Source organism: Pseudophryne corroboree, chromosome 6, assembly GCF_028390025.1.
Source record: "Pseudophryne corroboree isolate aPseCor3 chromosome 6, aPseCor3.hap2, whole genome shotgun sequence".
NCBI lineage: Eukaryota > Metazoa > Chordata > Amphibia > Anura > Myobatrachidae > Pseudophryne > Pseudophryne corroboree.
In genome coordinates, this window is record NC_086449.1 from 12,604,946 (window position 1) to 12,623,868 (window position 18,923).

The 18,923-nt window shown below is 42.3% G+C and overlaps 1 protein-coding gene across 1 annotated transcript in view; it reads left to right on the forward strand.

The window, feature by feature from the left end:
• LOC134934764 (alpha-2,8-sialyltransferase 8F-like) overlaps window positions 1-18,923 on the forward strand; it is a 65,564-nt gene that overhangs the window by 9,210 nt on the left and 37,431 nt on the right. The window contains exons 3-5 of the mRNA XM_063930129.1: window positions 11,428-11,523; window positions 13,735-13,876; window positions 16,093-16,202. Coding sequence (XP_063786199.1) covers window positions 11,428-11,523; window positions 13,735-13,876; window positions 16,093-16,202 — 348 coding nt within the window. The remainder of the gene's footprint in view (window positions 1-11,427; window positions 11,524-13,734; window positions 13,877-16,092; window positions 16,203-18,923) is intronic.

Consider the following 18,923-nt stretch of genomic DNA (forward strand, 5'->3'; position numbering starts at 1 on the left):
ACCACCTAGGAACATGCTCCCCTATACGTCACCCGCAGTGCATTTATCATAAGTCATAGTCAAGTTCAGAAACTTTGGGTAAGAGCCTAAGCGGTCCACTGACACCTAATTCCCTTCTTCCTGTTGTATCCAAGCTCCTGCAATCCACACCACCAACTTCCTCAAAGTCAATTTCCTCCTCAGTCAGGAACGGAAGTAGTTTTGCAGGCCATGTCACTGGCATGACTGACGAGTCCTCTCTTATCCAGGATTCCTCCGGGTGATCCTTGAGTGGTATGCCTACTGTAGCTGCCGCTGCTGTTGTTGTTACTGGGAATCGATCGTCTCCCCATAGAGGAAGTCAGAAGACCACTTGTACTACTTTAACTAAGCAATTGACTGTGCAACAGTCCTTTGCGAGGAAGATGAAATAAGACAGCAGTCACCCTGTTGCAAAGCGGATTACTGAGGCCATAACAACTATGCTGGTGTTAGATGTGCATCCGGTATCCACCATTGGTGCAGTGGGATTTAGACAATTGATAGAGGGAGTGTGTCCCCGGTACCAAATCCCATCTAGTGTCCTCAAAAATGTGGTTGTACCCACTGTCCACTTAACCACGGACATGTGGACAAGTGGAGCAGGGCAGACTAAGGACTATATGACTGTGACAGCCCATTGGGTAGTTGTATTGCCTTCCGCAGCAACAATGGCAGCAGCACCAGCAGCAGCATCTCACAAATGCCAAATTGTTCCTAGGCAGGCTACACTGTGTATCACCGGTTTCCGTAAGAGGCACACAGCTGACAACCTCTTACGGAAACTGAGGGACATCATCGCACAATGGCTTACCCTACTTAGACTCTCCGTGGGCTTGTGATATTTGACAATGCCACCAATATTGTACGTGCATTACATCTGGGCAAATTCCAGCACGCCCCATGTTTTGCACTTACAAAAAATGTGGTGGTGCAAAATTATTTGAAAAACGACAGGGGTGTGCAGGAGATGCTGTTGGTGGCCCGAAAAATTGCAGGCCACTTTTGACATTCCACAACTGTGTGCCGAAGACTGGAGTGTCAGCAAACACTCTTGAACATGCCCTGCCATCACCTGATGCAAGAGGTAGTAACGAGGTGGAATTCAACCCTCTATATGTTTCAGATTATGGACTCTCCTGGGGACTTGTGATATATTCAGGCACGTGGAGGCCACACACACTACTGAGCCTCATTTTGACTTGTTTTAAGGACATTACATCAAAGTTGGATCAGCCTGTAGTGTGTTTTTCCACTTTAATTTTGAGCGTGACTCCAAATCCAGACCTCCATGGGTTAATAAATTTGATTTCCATTGATAATTTTTGTGTGATTTTGTTGTCAGCACATTCAACTATGTAAAGAACAAAGTATTTAATAAGAATATTTCATTCATTCAGATCTAGAATGTGTTATTTTAGTGTTCCCTTTATTTTTTTGAGCAGTGTATATACTGTATATAAAAGAAAAAATGACAGCACTCAAAACAATGGTCATAAATGAGTAGATGGTGCAAGGCAGTAAAATAACATAGAGGCACTCACTTTTCCAGCTCATTGGAAAAAGCAAAACAAGCCAGCACTCACGATTTTGATGAAGAATGCGTTTCTGTTATATTGTTTCTGTGCAGGGTAAGTACTGGCTGCTTTATTTTTACACTGCAATTTAGATTTCAGTTTGAACACACCGCATCCAAATCTAACTCTCTCTGCACATGTTATATCTGCCCACGCTGCAGTGCAACATGGTTTTACCCAATTGCTAACTTTTTGGGTTTGCTAATAACTCTAAATAACTCCCTGTGTACTGTAGCATGTGCTCCACAACAGATCCTGACCTCCTGATCTGACAGTTGCAGGATCCTTTGAAGTGGTTGCTCAGCTAACGATAGGGGTGGACTGGGTTGGGAAACCAGCCTGGGGAATTTCTGTAAGCAGCCCTAATGTAGGTGTGGTCTGTTGAGGGGGCGTGGTCTAGTGAGGGGACAGGGTTCATTTGTTCTACGTAATAAAATAGCATTGGCGAATCAAACCAGAATGAATTATATATATATATAGCAGCATGGTGGCGGCACTCTGCAAGTAACAACACAGTACACATACAGGTGTATTCGACATTTTGAAGAAAGTTACTTCGTCATCCTCATGATGAAGTAAATATCTTCGAAACGTTGATTACACCTGCATGTGTACTGTGTTGTTCTTTGCTGAGTTCTGCCACCACGCTGCGATGAGTTGGACACGCTGAGGTACCTAGGAGGGCACCGGACTTTATCCATGTATTGGGAGTGCTGCTTGAAAATTTGCACTATACATGGCGGCGCTGGTAATTTCCTTTTCTACGATCAATTACTCTGTATATCTATTACCAGCTGCCACTTGTGAGCTAGAGGAGTGCTTGTATAGTTCTCTTCCTTCTATGTACAAGCACTAAACATTTCTTACTTGTACGTCAACACACTGTAATTTAATTAGTGATGTGCACCGGAAATTTTTCGGGGTTTTGTGTTTTGGTTTTAGGTTCGGTTCCGCGGCCGTGTTTTGGATTCGGACGCGTTTTGGCAAAACCTCCCTGAAATTTTTTTGTCGGATTCGGGTGTGTTTTGGATTCGGGTGCTTTTTTACAAAAAACCCTCAAAAACAGCTTAAATCATAGAATTTGGGGGTCATTTTGATCCCATGGTATTATTAACTTCAATAACCATAATTTCCACTCATTTTCAGTATATTCTGAACACCTCACACCTCACAATATTATTTTTAGTCCTAAAATTTGCACCGAGGTCGCTGGATGGCTAAGCTAAGAGACACAAGTGGCCGACACAAACACCTGGCCCATCTAGGAGTGGCACTGCAGTGTCAGACAGGATGGCACTTCAAAAAATAGTCCCCAAACAGCACATGACGCAAAGAAAAAAAGAGTCGCACCAAGGTCGCTGTGTGACTAAGCTAAGCGACCCAAGTGGCCGACACAAACACCTGGCCCATCTAGGAGTGGCACTGCAGTGTCAGGCAGGATGGCACTTCAAAAAAATTGTCCCCAAGCAGCACATGAAGCAAAGAAAAAAAGAGGCGCACCAAGGTCGCTGTGTGACTAAGCTAAGCGACACAAGTGGCCGACACAAACACCTGGCCCATCTAGGAGTGGCACTGCAGTGTCAGGCAGGATGGCACTTCAAAAAAATTGTTCCCAAACAGCACATGATGCAAAGAAAAAAAGAGTCGCACCAAGGTCGCTGTGTGACTAAGCTAAGCGACACAAGTGGCCGACACAAACACCTGGCCCATCTAGGAGTGGCACTGCAGTGTCAGACAGGATGGCACTTCAAAAAAATTGTCCCCAAACAGCACATGATGCAAAGAAAAAAAGAGTCGCACCAAGGTCGCTGTGTGATTAAGCTAAGCGACACAAGTGGCCGACACAAACACCTGGCCCATCTAGGAGTGGCACTGCAGTGTCAGGCAGGATGGCACTTCAAAAAAATTGTCCCCAAGCAGCACATGAAGCAAAGAAAAAAAGAGGCGCACCAAGGTAGCTGTGTGACTAAGCTAAGCGACACAAGTGGCCGACACAAACACCTGGCCCATCTAGGAGTGGCATTGCAGTGTCAGGCAGGATGGCACTTCAAAAAAATTGTCCTAAAACAGCACATGATGCAAAGAAAAAAAGAGGTGCACCAAGGTCGCTGTGTGACTAAGCTAAGCGACACAAGTGGCCGACAAACACCTGGCCCATCTAGGGGTGGCACTGCAGTTTTCTAGCGAGAGGATAAGTGCTTCCATCCTCATGTGAATCTGAACCACTAGCCATGAACATAGGCCAGGGCCTCAGCCATTCCTTGCCACTCCGTGCCGTAAATGGCATATTGAACAGGTTTACGCTTCTTATGAGACGCTTTCAATTTTGATTTTTGGGACATTTTACTGAACTTTTGTTTTTTGGATTTTACATGCTCTCTACTATGACATTGGGCATCGGCCTTGGCAGACGACGTTGATGGCATTTCATCGTCTCGGCCATGACTAGTGGCAGCAGCTTCAGCACGAGGTGGAAGTGGAACTTGATCTTTCCCTATTTTAACCTCCACATTTTTGTTCTCCATTTTCTAATGTGTGTAATTATATGCCAGTATCAATAGCAATGGCCTACTACTATATATACGGCGCACAACTGAAATGCACCACAGGTATGGATGGATAGTATACTTGACGACACAGAGGTAGGTAGAGCAGTGGCCTTCCGTACCGTACTGCTATATATTATATACTGGTGGTCACTGTCATCAAAACTCTGCACTGTACTCCTCCTATATAATACTGCTGGTCCCCAGTCCCCACAATAAAGCAGTGTGAGCACAGATATATGCAGCACACTGAGCACAGATATGGAGTGTTTTTCAGGCAGACAACGTATACTGGTGGTCACTGTCAGCAAAACTCTGCACTGTACTCCTCCTATATAATACAGCTGCTCCCCAGTCCCCACAATTAAGCAATAAGCACAAATATTATTAATAAACGGAGAGGACGCCAGCCACGTCCTTTCCCTAACATTTCCAATGCACGAGTGAAAATGGCGGCGACGCGCGGCTGCTTAAATAGAATCCGAATCTCGCGAGAATCCGACAGCGGGATGATGACGTTCGGGCGCGCTCGGGTTAACCGAGCCATACGGGAGAATCCGAGTATGCCTCGGACCCGTGTAAAATGGGTGAAGTTGGGGGGGTTCGGTTTCCGAGGAACCGAACCCGCTCATCACTAAATTTAATAGCTGTGCTCATACTATTATATTTACCAGATATATATATGTATATAAAGTATATATAGTAGAGCTTGTTAGTGAGAGTACACGCTGAATACATGCAGCCACTCAACATGCGTCATGTACTGTATGTAGTGGGAAGTGCAGTGTATAAGTAACCATTGCACTTTGCACAATTTCCTAATAAGAAGGCAGCAGATACAGATAAATGGTCGGTAAAAAAAATATCAGCATATAGAGCTTCATATTTAAACAAAGAATATTGCGTTGTCGTGGTAAACATGGAGACTTGCCCAGTTTTTGTGATGGGATGTAGTTAATTGGTAGAGCAAATAGATTTGATTTAGCTTTTTCTTTGCTTGGAGATGAACTGTGAGGAACAACCAAATTCCCCCAGCACGCTGCAACTTACCAGCAAATTAAAGTCTCATGTTACATGATAATAACAATTCAGAGATCTCAGTTACATAGACTTGCACGTGGTAAGTCATCAAGTCACAGCAAGGCCTCTATGTTTAGGAGGTACTAACGCCACATGATATCAGCAGCCACTTTTGGGTTATAAATGAATGTTGTTTTAATGCTATATAATAATAGCACATACAGTACATTTATATTTATAGCTGAGAGCTAAGACACTAATTACTTTCAGCCAATGAGCACATTCCTCCCACTTGTACTGACATCACATATAGAGGGAAGCGCAGTCTAAAAGTCATGTTTGCACTTTGCTGAAAGATGCACAACCTAAGCAGAACGGAAGACATACACTTCATACAATAATTAAACAAAGGACAGTGTAGGGAAGCTTGGATTCTTGCCCAGACCTTGTGATGAGCTGCAGTTACTGTCATTTACAGAGCAAATAGACTTATTTGCTTCTTTCCCTTGCTGAGGTAAACTAAGCTAGACAACTAACTGTATGTGGCTGCAGAGGGTGTACGTGAGCAGAGCCGCCCATAGGCATAGACAAACTAGGCAATTGCCTAGGGCATTTGATATGCCTAGGGGCATCAGCAGCTTCTGATTAAAATGATATGCAGCATGCCTATATTCTGTGTGTAGCATTTCATATGCAGACACAGCCACAGTCTCACACAGTATATAGGCATGCTGCATTTCAGGTTAATCAGCAGAAGCTGCTTGTGCATCCCAGCCACATTGCAATGCAAATAAGATGCATTTTCATAAAAAAGGTGCCCGACGTTATCATTGAGGCAATATTTATGAGGACACATCTGTATCCAAGCAGAGGCAGAGGTCACAGTGTTAGTGGCAGTGTGAGTGCTGTGTGCATGTGAGTGGGTTGGTTGTGCAGTAGTGTTCGGAATATGTGTAAGGAGCATTATGTGTGTCATGTAAAAATGCATTAATAATGTGCAACATATGTGTAAGGGGCACTATGTGTGTCATTATGTGTATAAGGGCTTTAATAATGTGCGGCATATGTGTAACAGGGTACTACTGTGTGTGTGTCATTATGTGTATAGGGGCACTAATAATGTGCAGCAAATGTGTAAGTGGCACTATGTGTGTCATTATGTGCATAAGGGCATTAGTAATGTGCGGCATATGTTTAAGGGACATTATGTGTAAAAGGGCATTAATAAGGGTTGTCATAATGTGTAAGGTGCATTATGTTTATAAGGACATTAATAATGTCTCATATGTGTAAGAGGCATTACTCTGTGGCATTATGTGTATAAGGTGCTCTACCCTGTGGCATTGCATATAGAAAGGGCACTACTGTGTCGTCTAATGTGAATAAAGAGCAATAGGGTGTGGTGTAATGTGAATAAGGAGCAATTCAGTGTGATGTAATGTGAATAAGGGGCTCTACTGTGAGGAGTAATGTTTATAAGGTAAAGTGATACTACTGTGGGATGTAATATGAATTATGGACACTATCGCATGATCAAATGTGAATAAAGTTGCAGTACTGTGTGGCGTAATTGGAATTGGGGTTACTATTGTGTGGCCATGCCCCTTTCCAGCAAAAACACACCCCTTTTTGGGCTGAGCACCAAATGTGCGAACTGCTCCTATTTAAAATATAGGGGGTACAAACACCAAAATAAGGACTGCTATGGGTGAGGGGTAATGGTGCTGGGAAAGAGGTGGAACCAATGGTGGTGCTAGGGGGCACCAGCCAAAATTTTGCCTCGGGCATCATATTGGTTAGGGCCGGCTCTGTACGTGAGTGGGACGCCCAATCACAAGCTGTGAACTCTTTATTGCAGCGTAGGCTTGGTCTTCCTATTACTCACCCTTCACTAGGTTTTGGCCAGTGCTGTAAGAGGAAGGCAGGGCCACGGGAGACCGGCTGCGTGCAGTGGCAAATGCAGGTTTTGCATGGGGCGGTTTCCAGAACTGGGTGGAGCCAAAGACGGGGGTGGGGACTGAGGTGACCCAGTATATGTGCTGGGTCCGTAAAACTAGTGTGTCTGTGTGTGTATATATATATATATCTACACATATATATATATATATACTGTATATACACATACATATATATATATATATATATATACATACACATATACACATAGCATATTAAACATGCATACATATATATATATATATATATATGTATGTATATACATGCAGTACACGTATATATACACATTGTGTGTGTGTGTGTTTATATGTATGTATATGCATGTATATATGTATGCACATGGATATATATGTCCTATAATTAAAATAAAGTAAACTTTTATTAAGCACTTACAAGTGCCACCAGGAAGACAGCAGGCTGCAGAGGATGCTAGATAGCCATTAATAATACTTGGCTCGCAAAATGCAGCAAAAAAAAAAAAAACAACAAAAAAACTTTTTTGTGTGAAGGGGGGTTTCTGGGTGCTCGGAAACCCCCCCTGCATGCGCCACTGGCTGCGTGGTATATTTCTCTGTCTAGGAAGGGGAAAGGGGGGGAGGGCTTAGAACAAATATGTTACTAGCTGGTAGTGCAGTTTTTGATATGGACACATCTGTGTATTACTTCCCTTGAAAAAAAGTTAAAATAGTTACATTGGCCAGATGCTCACTTTATATATTGGTTACTGCATCAATTACTCACACATGTAGTCCCATCCTAGTCCACCTAAGCTCACAGAGTACAGTCAGTCCCCGTGGACATCATATATTTTTTGCTGACCATCACACTGTGTCTGTGTGACACAGTCAGTTTTTAAGGTGTGTTTGTTTTTTACAGATGAAGCAGACTTTGTTGCAGCAAGCAGCACACTACAGCACAGACTGTAGTATGCAAGTTATTCCCAGATCCCAGGCTACCTATATCTTAACTGTGATTCGAGATATCAAAGGTTTTGCTGTGACTAAACATTCACTGCACTAAAACCTGCCCCATCTGTAAAGAAGAGGACAAAACTACATACTCTTCAGCAGTAAACACAGATACCTCTTGTAGTCAGTTATTAGGTGCCCATGAAGTTGATCACAATCTCTTTCTCATAAAAATTATACCTGCTGCCCCTTTAATTTTAGCATCCCGATTTTCCTATTCATGTAACAGCACTGGATGTGGATATTCATATCTAGTTTCCCACCCTTAATGTTCTAAAGTTAACCATGCATGATAGAGGGAACTGCTGCATTTTCCATCTGAAAGTAGTAATTGCCCCCTCCCCAGGCACATGGCGATTGCTTTATTGCTAGGAACATAATATGAGGCTAGGTACTGTACTTGCCATCTGCAGAGAAGAGAGATCTGAAGATCATTGATATGAGGATGAATGACATACCTGAGTCCCTCAGGTATGTTAGGGTGGATATAGGGATTTAGGGAATCTGACAGCAGAAAAGAAGCTAGAGAAGGTCACTGAGGGTAACACAGGGCTATGTAGGGTAAGACTGAGGACATATGACTCTGAGGAAACAGGAGTATGAGGATTGGAGTGGAGGTCTGAGACACAGGCAGTCTAGGAGATTGCTACTGTAAACTAGGTGATGCTATGGGTGTGAGTGGGTCTCCGGATGAATGGAAAGGGTTTAGGGATGAGGATTTCTGCATGAAGAGACAGGATGTGGGGATGAGGGTACCTAGATGAAGGAACAGGGTGCAGATGTGAGGGCATCTGGAAGAAGGTTCAGAGTGTAGGGTGAGGCTCCCTGGATGAATGTGTAGAGTGTAGGGGGGTGAGGCTCTCTGGATTTGGGGACAGGGAGCAAAGGTGAGGGTATTTGGTTGACAAAACAAGGTTCTTAGGGTAAGGATAACTGGATGAAGGTACTGGCTGAAGGGGTTCTTGGATAAAGGGACATAAACTAATGTTGAGGGTCTCTGGATGAAGAAACAGAGTGAAGGGTAAGAAGGTCTCTGGATGAAAGGACAGGGTGCAGGGGTGATGGTATTTGGATGACATGACAAGAGTCTATGGGGAAAGATTTCCTGGATGAAGGGACAGAGTGTAGAGTGTGAGAGTACAGATGTGTCCTCAAACACCTTTCCCTTTTTGCTTCATTTGTCACAAAATGCATAGCATGGCTAAGACCATCCACCATGAGTAGCAATTAGATGGATTTCCCACTTTTTTTTACCTTCAAAATAATTTATTTAAAGTAGCAGAATAAAGTAGCATATTTTAAGAAAGATCACAAGGCATGGCTAATTTGCAGATTATATTGCACGATTAATTTGGCTTTATGGCTAAATTGGGAAAAGGTGTATATGGACACATCTGTATCTTGATGAAGAGCAGAGATGAGGGCCTCTGAATGAAGGTACATGGTGTAGGGGTTAGGCTCTCTGGATTTAGGGATAAGGTAAAGGGGTATAGTATACCTGAGTGAAGAGACAGGGTGTGGGGGGAGGCTCCCTGAATGATGGGTGTAGGGGTTAGTGATACCTGGTAAAAGATCAGGGTGTTGGGGAGATGGTCTCTGGATGTAGGCACAGGATGTAGAGGTGGCAGTCTCTGGATGATGGACAGGGTCAAAGAGTATAGGGGTGAGGTTCATTGGATGAAGGGACACGGTGTAGGGGTTAGGCTCCTTGGATGAAGACACAGGTGTAGGTGATGAGGATCCCTGGATAACTGGACTGGTGTAGGGGTGAGGTTATCTGAATGAATTGATAGAGTGTAGGGATAAGGCTTCCTGCAGGGTATAAGGGTGGGTTATTTAATTTTAGGGACAATATAGAGCTCCTATAGATTACCCTGCTAAGTGCCATAGGCTGTGGCCATCTGCACAGTATGTGATCAATTATATCAGACCAATATGTGAGAGGTTCCCTGGATGAAGAGTTAATAGGGATGGAACACCTCTAATGATTGGGCTTTGACTCACTCTGCCAGTCGCAGCAGTCCTTTATGAAAGCTCAGTATTTATCTACTGGAATTATGGCTCTGATGGTGGACTGCATTGTTCAGTGCTGCTTCTCTGCTTTGGGGTCATCCCTGGTCGGAGAGGTAAGCATCAATTTCGGACAGTCCAGGGGGCTGTGCTTCAGATGGTTTGGGGGCAACACTTCTGATGGGTCTGTGGGTGGAGCTAGTGATGGGTCCATGGGCTTTCACTGGCTGTGGGTGGGGATGAATGGGTGATGCTACTTCAGGTGGCTGGGAGGTGAATGAGCTGGGCTTTTGTAAAACATTTTACTCCAACTTTACTTTGACACTTTACATATAGAAACAAAAGAAGCCCCCCATTGTTAACACCTTCCCTCAGGAAGCTGCAACCTCCAGGTGTGAGTACACTTGCTCATATCAAAAGCTTTGTCATTCACCAGTCCTCCTGTTCTGTAATCTTCATTTCCTAAGCATCCCATCTCCTAGTCACAGAAGATGGTGAAGCCTTATCCAATCATATACAGGTGAGGTGCATTTTTCCCTTTAAAATACATTCAAACACATCTTAAATATAAATACATGTAAAACGTGCACTAAGGCCCCCATTTATCAAGTCTTGGAGAGTGATAAATAGCACTGTGATAAAAGTAACAGCCAATCAGCATCTGTCATTTTTCAAACAAAGCCTGTAACATGACAATTAGGAGCTGATTGGCTGGTACTTTATCTCCATGCAATTTATCACTCTCCAGGGCTTCATAAATAGGGACCTAAATATAACATGTTACATGGTGCCTAGTGCCGATTTGTCCATTTATTTTTTTAGCAGTTATTTATATATTTAGATAATGGCGAACACACCACAAGTTGATCATGTGCCACGGGTCTCCTGCCACACATACTGTGACATGGCTTATTAAAACTTCAAATGCATTCCAGTCCACAGTTTTGTAGACAGACATATAGTACATGTGACGTCAGAACTTTGGTCAACATATTTCCTCCAACATCTGGTTCCAATTTATAATTTCACTTCCATCCAAGATTTACCATTTACCTATATGAGAATATGAATATAGGAGGCTGAGGATATAGCTCATACACCAGTCATCCACACATTTGCTTGAAAAAATAAAAATTATAGTGAAAGTGTAGTGGGAGTCAATTCCAGCCAATGGACCATTGACTTGGTTACCCATTTTTGAAGAATTTTCTACAAATGTTTAAGTCACACAAAAAAATCTTTTGACATAACTTCACATGAATATTTCATTTTTAAAGTACAGTGGTCAACGAAGTATTTCAGAATTGTTTGTCTTGCTTTTTTCTTTTCTAGATTTGAGGTCAATTTTTCAGGGACTTTTTTAAAGATGATGAATGCACTTCAGGGGTGTCCATGGATAGAAAACCGGACTGAACGCAACCTGTTACAGTGAGTATAAAAGCTTTCACACACATTCTGTGTTAGGGGTGCTGTTTATCCGCCCGACATAAGTTGTGGGGCAGATTACACTTTTCAAGTGCATTGATTAGCAGAATACTCAGTATTTAATACACTTTATGTTACTGAGATAACGAAGGGACCGATTCAGAAATGTGGGTAAGTGCTGTCAGCCTGTCACACCTGGGATTTAGCAAGGTGTGAAAATATGCAAATGTCAGACACAAGGCTGGGTACAGGGCAAATGAGCTGTCAGACACAGGACTGGAAACAGGAGAAGCTGAAGGACAAGCTGAAGGATGAGCCCTAAGCCAATTCAGTCTTCAACTAATTTAAGCATCTATCATTTGCAGGCTCTAATATAACACATTTCTGAGTGTTGTCATCAACTGTGGAACCTCATTTGGAATTTGTGGGGTCTTTAATACCTGTTAATTTTGTACCATTTTGAGACTTATTTCTAAACAGCCCCTCATCCAGTGCTAATAAGGTTTTTCAGCTGGCCTACTCCCAACATCTCACACACACCCTTTCTTTAGACATCAGTAAAGGCTGCCATCCATCACCAGGAGATGACGGGTGTGATACGCTTTACCGGCGTACGGAATGCCGGCGGTTAGAAGACTGACCACGGCATTCTGATGGAGAGAATTCTGACAGAGGGTAAGTAAGTATACTTACCCTCCCTGAATACTGACCTACCCCTAACCCTACCTTCCTGCAGCCTAAACCTAACCATACTCTCCCCCACGCAGCCTAAACATAATCCTCCCCAGTTGTGCCTCAACCTAACTCTACCTCCCCACACCCTAAACCTAACCCTCTCTGTTCCGTAGCCTAACCCTAACCATCCCTGTGGGTGGATAAACCTTAACACCCCCCCACCATCGGCTAACACCACAGTGGGATGAATACTTATGATCGGTATGCTGGGTATTGGGTTTCCCACATCAGCATTTCTACTTACATCAGGGTTCCAGCACAGCATTCTGGCACCAGGATTTTGACTGCTGGGATCCCAACCGCCGCCATCATGACCGCATCCTGGACATGACAACGGTTATTTTGCTAAACATAGACAAGGTATAAATAAACAAAAGGAAGTTTTTCTAGTCTACACAAGAGTGAAAGATGCAGTCATAACAAAAAAGAACAAATTAGTACTGGAGCTTCCATCAGTTCTTCTCCTTGCTGACTTGTTGCACTTTTACTGGAGTTCTCCTTGGTGACTTGTTGCACTTTATATGAAGCTCATAATAACTCAACTAGGAGATTAGAGTGTTTAATATCCTCTTCTCTGGACATACACACATTTTTGGGATGCAGAATCCCACTTTAGAAGATAAGCCTTTGTTGATTTTTGTTGACTACTTTCTATTCCATACACTGCGATTGGCATGGTTCTCCAGTACACTTTATTTATTGACCGCTATGTTGGGCATCTGAAAACCATATTTCGCCCATTTCTAGCTATCAGAGTTGGGGTAACACGGACGGTGTAATTATTATCATTACTGCCTCACAGCACTGAGGTCATGGGTTCAATTACCAATATGGTCCTAACTGTGCAGAGTTTTGATATTCTCCCTGTACTTGAGTGGGTTTTCCTCTGCGTACTCCAGTTTCCTCCCATAATCCAAAAATACACTGGTACTGTAGGTTAATTGAATCCCTACAAAAAGTAATCCTAGCATTTGCTTATATATGGACAGACTAGATGGTCCAAGTGGTTCTTGCCTGCCATAAAATTCTTTATTTCTGTGACACAACAATAACTGGTCTAGATTTGTAAAACACGTCCGCCGCTGGCCTTATGCACTTAATGGGCTTTCCAACTTTTTTTTAACTAGCTTACTAATTGTACTGTAAGTCATTAATTCATATAACTGAAGTTAACTTGTAGCAGGAGGATTCATGCTGTCACTGTCTGCTTCCACCATGAGGAAGTCATGAATCAAATATATGAGATGGAAAAAGCCCGGATGTTGGGGGTTGCATTGCTGGAATAGACACGCTTTCATCCTACAGATGTGTCCTCCTCATACACATATATTTATTTCTGCCATATGGCGCAAGACTACTGGTGCAACTTAGACTTTCCACCACGGGTAGCTACAGTATATGGCAGTATAATAGGATAGCTGTAAGAGGATACATTTGTGTATATAACTGCTGTTAATTTAACTCTATTCTAATATCCAGATCACAGCTCAATAATTGCTGCAATGCATCCTATTCCATGATTGTGACTCAGGAGAATAGTCCGGTCGGACACACAATTCACTATGATGCAGAGATGAAGGTACAAAAAGTAACCGAGAGTCTTTATGACATGTTCCCAAAGGTAAGTTTATAAGGTAAGACACTACTTATTGTTTCCTTGTGTTTCAGTGTAAGCATGAATAGGATCAGAGTTCCATTTTATTATCAATATGCATGGCAGGATAGAATAATCACAAATACACTCATCACCTCCCGCATTGGCTACTGTAACCACCCCCTCTATAGACTCCCCTGTTTTTACATAAATTATAAGAATTCGCTGGTGTATCCTAGTTAAAATGTATCTATATAAATAATAGTCCAGTAGATTATATAAACACATTCATTAAATAACATCTAAAATATTCACAATTGGGTTTGATGACATGAATACATAACAATAATAATAATAATAATAATAATAATAATAATACAAAATAATGTGTCAGTCACCTGAAAGCAACAGTGTAACAGCAGAATATTTTCTCTGTAGGAAAAATAATTAAAATGTATCTGCTCAGTTTGTTCAAATTCTAAAAACCAGATGAAGCCGAAGGAAGTCAATATGTATGTGGTCAATATGTATGTGGTATCTGTACAAACAATTCAGGTCACCGGAATAATGTTCCAGAATATGGTCCAGCTGCAATAATGTCCATCGGCAATTGCAGTAATAGAGAACATTAGTAGGGCAGGCCCTTAAATTGATTATTGGCTAGGTGTCACGTCCAAGGGTCGGAATGGTTGGGAGAGGCGTGAGTGGCTGAAACTGAGGTGGTAATAGTGGGCTGGAAGCTGGAAGGCCTAATCCAGTTACTACTGATGGAATAGATGACTTAGATAGCAATGGGAGGCAGTAAGTGGTTGCTATGTGACTAGTTACATACTTGGTCTTTGTGAGGACAGCCCGAAGGTGGGATCATATAGCACTAGAGATATATGAACTTATTAGACTGGATTTTGCTGGTGATTAGCTTGAGCTGAGATTAATGAAGATGGAAACTGGCACCAGGCTGATGGTTGAATAGTGTAGGCAGCAATGAGACTGAACTCAGGTAGATGCACAGACTGGAACTGGAATGGTGACTGAACTGGAGCCAAAATGGTGACCAGAATAGAACCAGAATGATGGCTAGAATGGAACTGGAATGATGACTGGACTGGACCCGGTGAGGTGACCAGACTGGAGCAAAAGAGGCAACCGGACTGGACCCGGAAAGATAATCGGACTGGAGTCAGAAGGCAACTGGACTGGGACTAGCAACTGGAACTGGAGAGGCAGCCAGACTGGCCAGTAAAGCTAGCCAAACTGGAGCCAGAGAGGCAAACAGACTGGACCCAGACAGGCAACCAGTCTGGAGCCGAAGAGGCAACTGGACTATACCTGGAGAACCAACCGGACTGGAGATAACTAGACAAGATGAGAGGCAAACAGTAACCAGAGCAGCTACCAGCATATAAATAGGTAGGCGTCTGGTAAATCAATGCTCTGTCCCCTTACTATGGACCTCACTTTGTTGACAAGTCAGGCTTTCTACCAGTCTTGCCAGCTTCAAATGTGCACTGAAAACAAACATTTGCAATATATCCTACTAGCACTCCATCTAATCTGAACTTACCTCTATCAAAACCTTAACAGCCTCTGTACTACATAAATACTGGGATGGGACTCAGGAGGACTCAGTGTGTGTCTCTCTCTAGACCCTCATTAGATAATAGGTTACACAGGACTCAGATACCCAGGCAGGGATGAAGAGAAGCTGAGATCTCTGTGTCACTTACATCTCCCCCCCATCCTCCTATCTATCCTCTGGTTGGGATTCGCCATTGTTAGCTCATGAAGCCTGATTCTCCTGTGTCTCTGCCTGCAAGGCACACTGTTCTGCTTGCATTCTGGCTGCCTGGTTTTGCTGTTGCACAAGATGGAGAGCTAGTGATGCCAGCGTGCTCAGGCTGGGGGGCCCCCTGACAGAGGGGGCCAGGGGTACAGTATCCCCTGCCCCCTACCACCTTAATCTGCTATATTATGGATCCCTAATTTGATAAACTTTTATACATCTCTCTCTCTCCTTCTCAATCTTACACACACACACACACACACACACACACACACACACACACACACACACACACACACACACACACACACCTTGTCAATCTCTCCCACCTGCTTCTCCTTTTCAATCCATCTTTCCATTTCTCACTCTCTCTATTTTTTACTTCTCTCAGTCTATTTGCAGTCTCCCCCTATCTTTTTTTTTTTTCCTTCCAACTTCTTATCCCTTTCTCTCATTCCAGAGTACCCCATTCCGGAAGCCCATTAGAAGCTGTGCTGTGGTCGGAAATGGGGGCATTTTAAAAAACAGCTTCTGTGGTGCTGAAATTGACCTTGCTGATTTTGTGTTCAGGTAAGGATAGAGAGCTCTATGGTAAGGCTGCTTGTCCATAGCCAAGTCTCAACACAAGGAATAACAACAGTGTACCTGCAGTATACTGTAGGTCTACTAAATAATTGAACTGTATTTATTATTGCACTGATTATTATTAGGGAATTTGCCCACCAAGACGACAGCAGAATTACAGTGAAGAAGACTGCTGAGAAGATTTACCCTAGCATGTGACGGGATGTGACAGCAAACTGTCAAGCGCTAACATCTTCACCAAGAAGTAAATGTTTGCTGCTCATGCTATTTTTGAAGATATGGTAGTTTTTTTAGTTGGATATATCCCGATTGGGGTTTGTCTACTCCATATCAGTTCTTATTTAGAGTTTCCATTCTTAGAGTATACACAGACTGGTGACATATATTTAAAAGTTATAATATCTCTTACCAGAACTAGAGGTTGATGCACTGTATCAAGCAGTAAAAAGTTTGCAGAAGTGAACCACCGGAGAAATTACCCATAACAACCAATCAGCTGCTACATATCATTTTATAGAATGCACTTGATAAATGTTATCTAAAAGCTTATTGGTTGCGGTGGCCAACTTCTTCACACCCCTATTAATATAATTACTGAACCTAGTTCGGGGTTAGTGTAGAAGTGCACAGATCTTTGTTCTGAGACAAATACTCAAGCAGTATCAGTGACACGTTGGTCAGAAGCGTGAATCCATAACTATCCAATCAAAACACAATGTGCCACACAAGCTGTGGACTCAAGATTCCATATTACCCCATTTTAAAAAGTTTCTTAAAGTATGCACTGATTCTACCCCTAACTGCTTCCTCATAATTACATATTTTAATTATTTTACCACACAACAACTGGGACTTCCACTGTGCCTAGGTATATATTATATACCACATTGGGACCACATCTAGAAATACTGTATGAAGAGATCCAGTAGAACCCGAGACAGCAGAGTCTCTATACATCCCCAGTAGGGAGCGCGGCCGACCATACCCGCAACACTTATAAGAAGGGAACGGTACAACCCCAGCCAATGAGCTCATTCTGTTTTCTTTAATAATATATTAGCTACTGTAGCATTTCAGTATTAAAGTAGCATATAATTACTAGCTATTAGATGGTAATGATGTTAATTTTAGTTTGCCATTTTATTTTGAGAACTCATGGAGAGGACAATTTTCAGTTAGCAAGGTGATACTTGAGCAACTCAAATCACAGTACACATTAAGGGGTTGGTGACGCTAGAATATGAGGAAAGACTAGGCATGTTTACACTGGAAAAAGGAGATTAAGGACATTTACAAATATATAAGGGGACACAACACAGAGCTAGCTGTGGATTTGTTTTTGGTAAGATCATCACAAAGGACACGCGGAGACCCGCTTAGGTTAGAGGAGAGGAGATTTCGCACCCAGAGACAGAAAGGTTTCTTCACAGTAAGGACAAAATGTATTTGGAATTCCATGCCTGAATCAGTAGTAATGGCGGACTCGATCATTACTTTAAAGAATGGGCTAGATAAATTCCTAACGGACAAAGATATACAGGGTTATGGTGGGTAAATCATGCAAAAAATAGATGAATAGACATAACGGCTAAACATTCACCACAATTAAAAATTAGTTTTAAAATATTACAGTGTAGGAGATCAAATAAAGGTTTAACTCAATGGACAATTGTCTTCTTTCAACCTCAGAAACAATATATATAAAAAGGTTTTTTTATGTGCGTGATAAGCTCAAGCTGAAATGTTATTTGAGATCCTTCAAGTCACATAGGCTATAAATCATCTCACTACATGCACACAGCACATAAATACTGTATACACACACCACACATATACAAAAAATGCAAAATCATGCACTTGAGTCTCAAAAACCCTAAGGCTAAATATAGTATCAATGATACTGTAATGGAAACTACTGAGGAGGAAAGGGATTTAAGAGTCACTATTTCAAGTGACTTAAAGGCAGGAAAGCAATGTAACAAAGCGATGAGGAAGGCTAGTCAGATGCTTGGTTGCATAGCGAGAGGAATCAGTAGCAGGAAAAGAGAAGTAATAATGCCACTGTATAGGTCATTGGTACCGCCCCATCTGGAATACTGTGTCCAGTTCTGGAGACCATATCTCCAGAAAGATATATATACATTAGAGAGTGTACAAAGAAGGGCAACTAAAATGGTGCACGACCTACATCACAAAACTTACCCGGAAAGGCTGAAAGATCTTAACATGTATAGCTTGAAGGAGAGAAGGGAAAGGGGGGACATGATAGAAACTTTCAAATATACCAAGGGTTTTAACAAAGTTCAGTAGGGAAACATTCTTCAAAGGTATAGAAGTATTAGAACTCGAGGATATACACTGAGACTGGAGGGAGGGAGGTTCAGGGGAAATTTAATGAAAAAAAAAAAACTTCATAGAAAGGGTAGTGGATAAGTGGAATAACCTCCCATCAGAGGTGGTAGAGGCTAAGACTGTAGAGCAATTTAAACATGCTTGGGATAGGCATATGAAAATCCTTACACAGAATTAAGGTTCAAAAAGGGTTGAGATTACCTAAAGGATAAAAAAAGGGGGCAGACTAGATGGGCCAAGTGGTTCTTATCTGCCATCAAATTCTATGTTTCTATACATACACCACACACATTAGCTGTTCTACCCGTTCTTCATTTCTGATTTTCACGGTTGTACATATAAATGAGTGTTAAA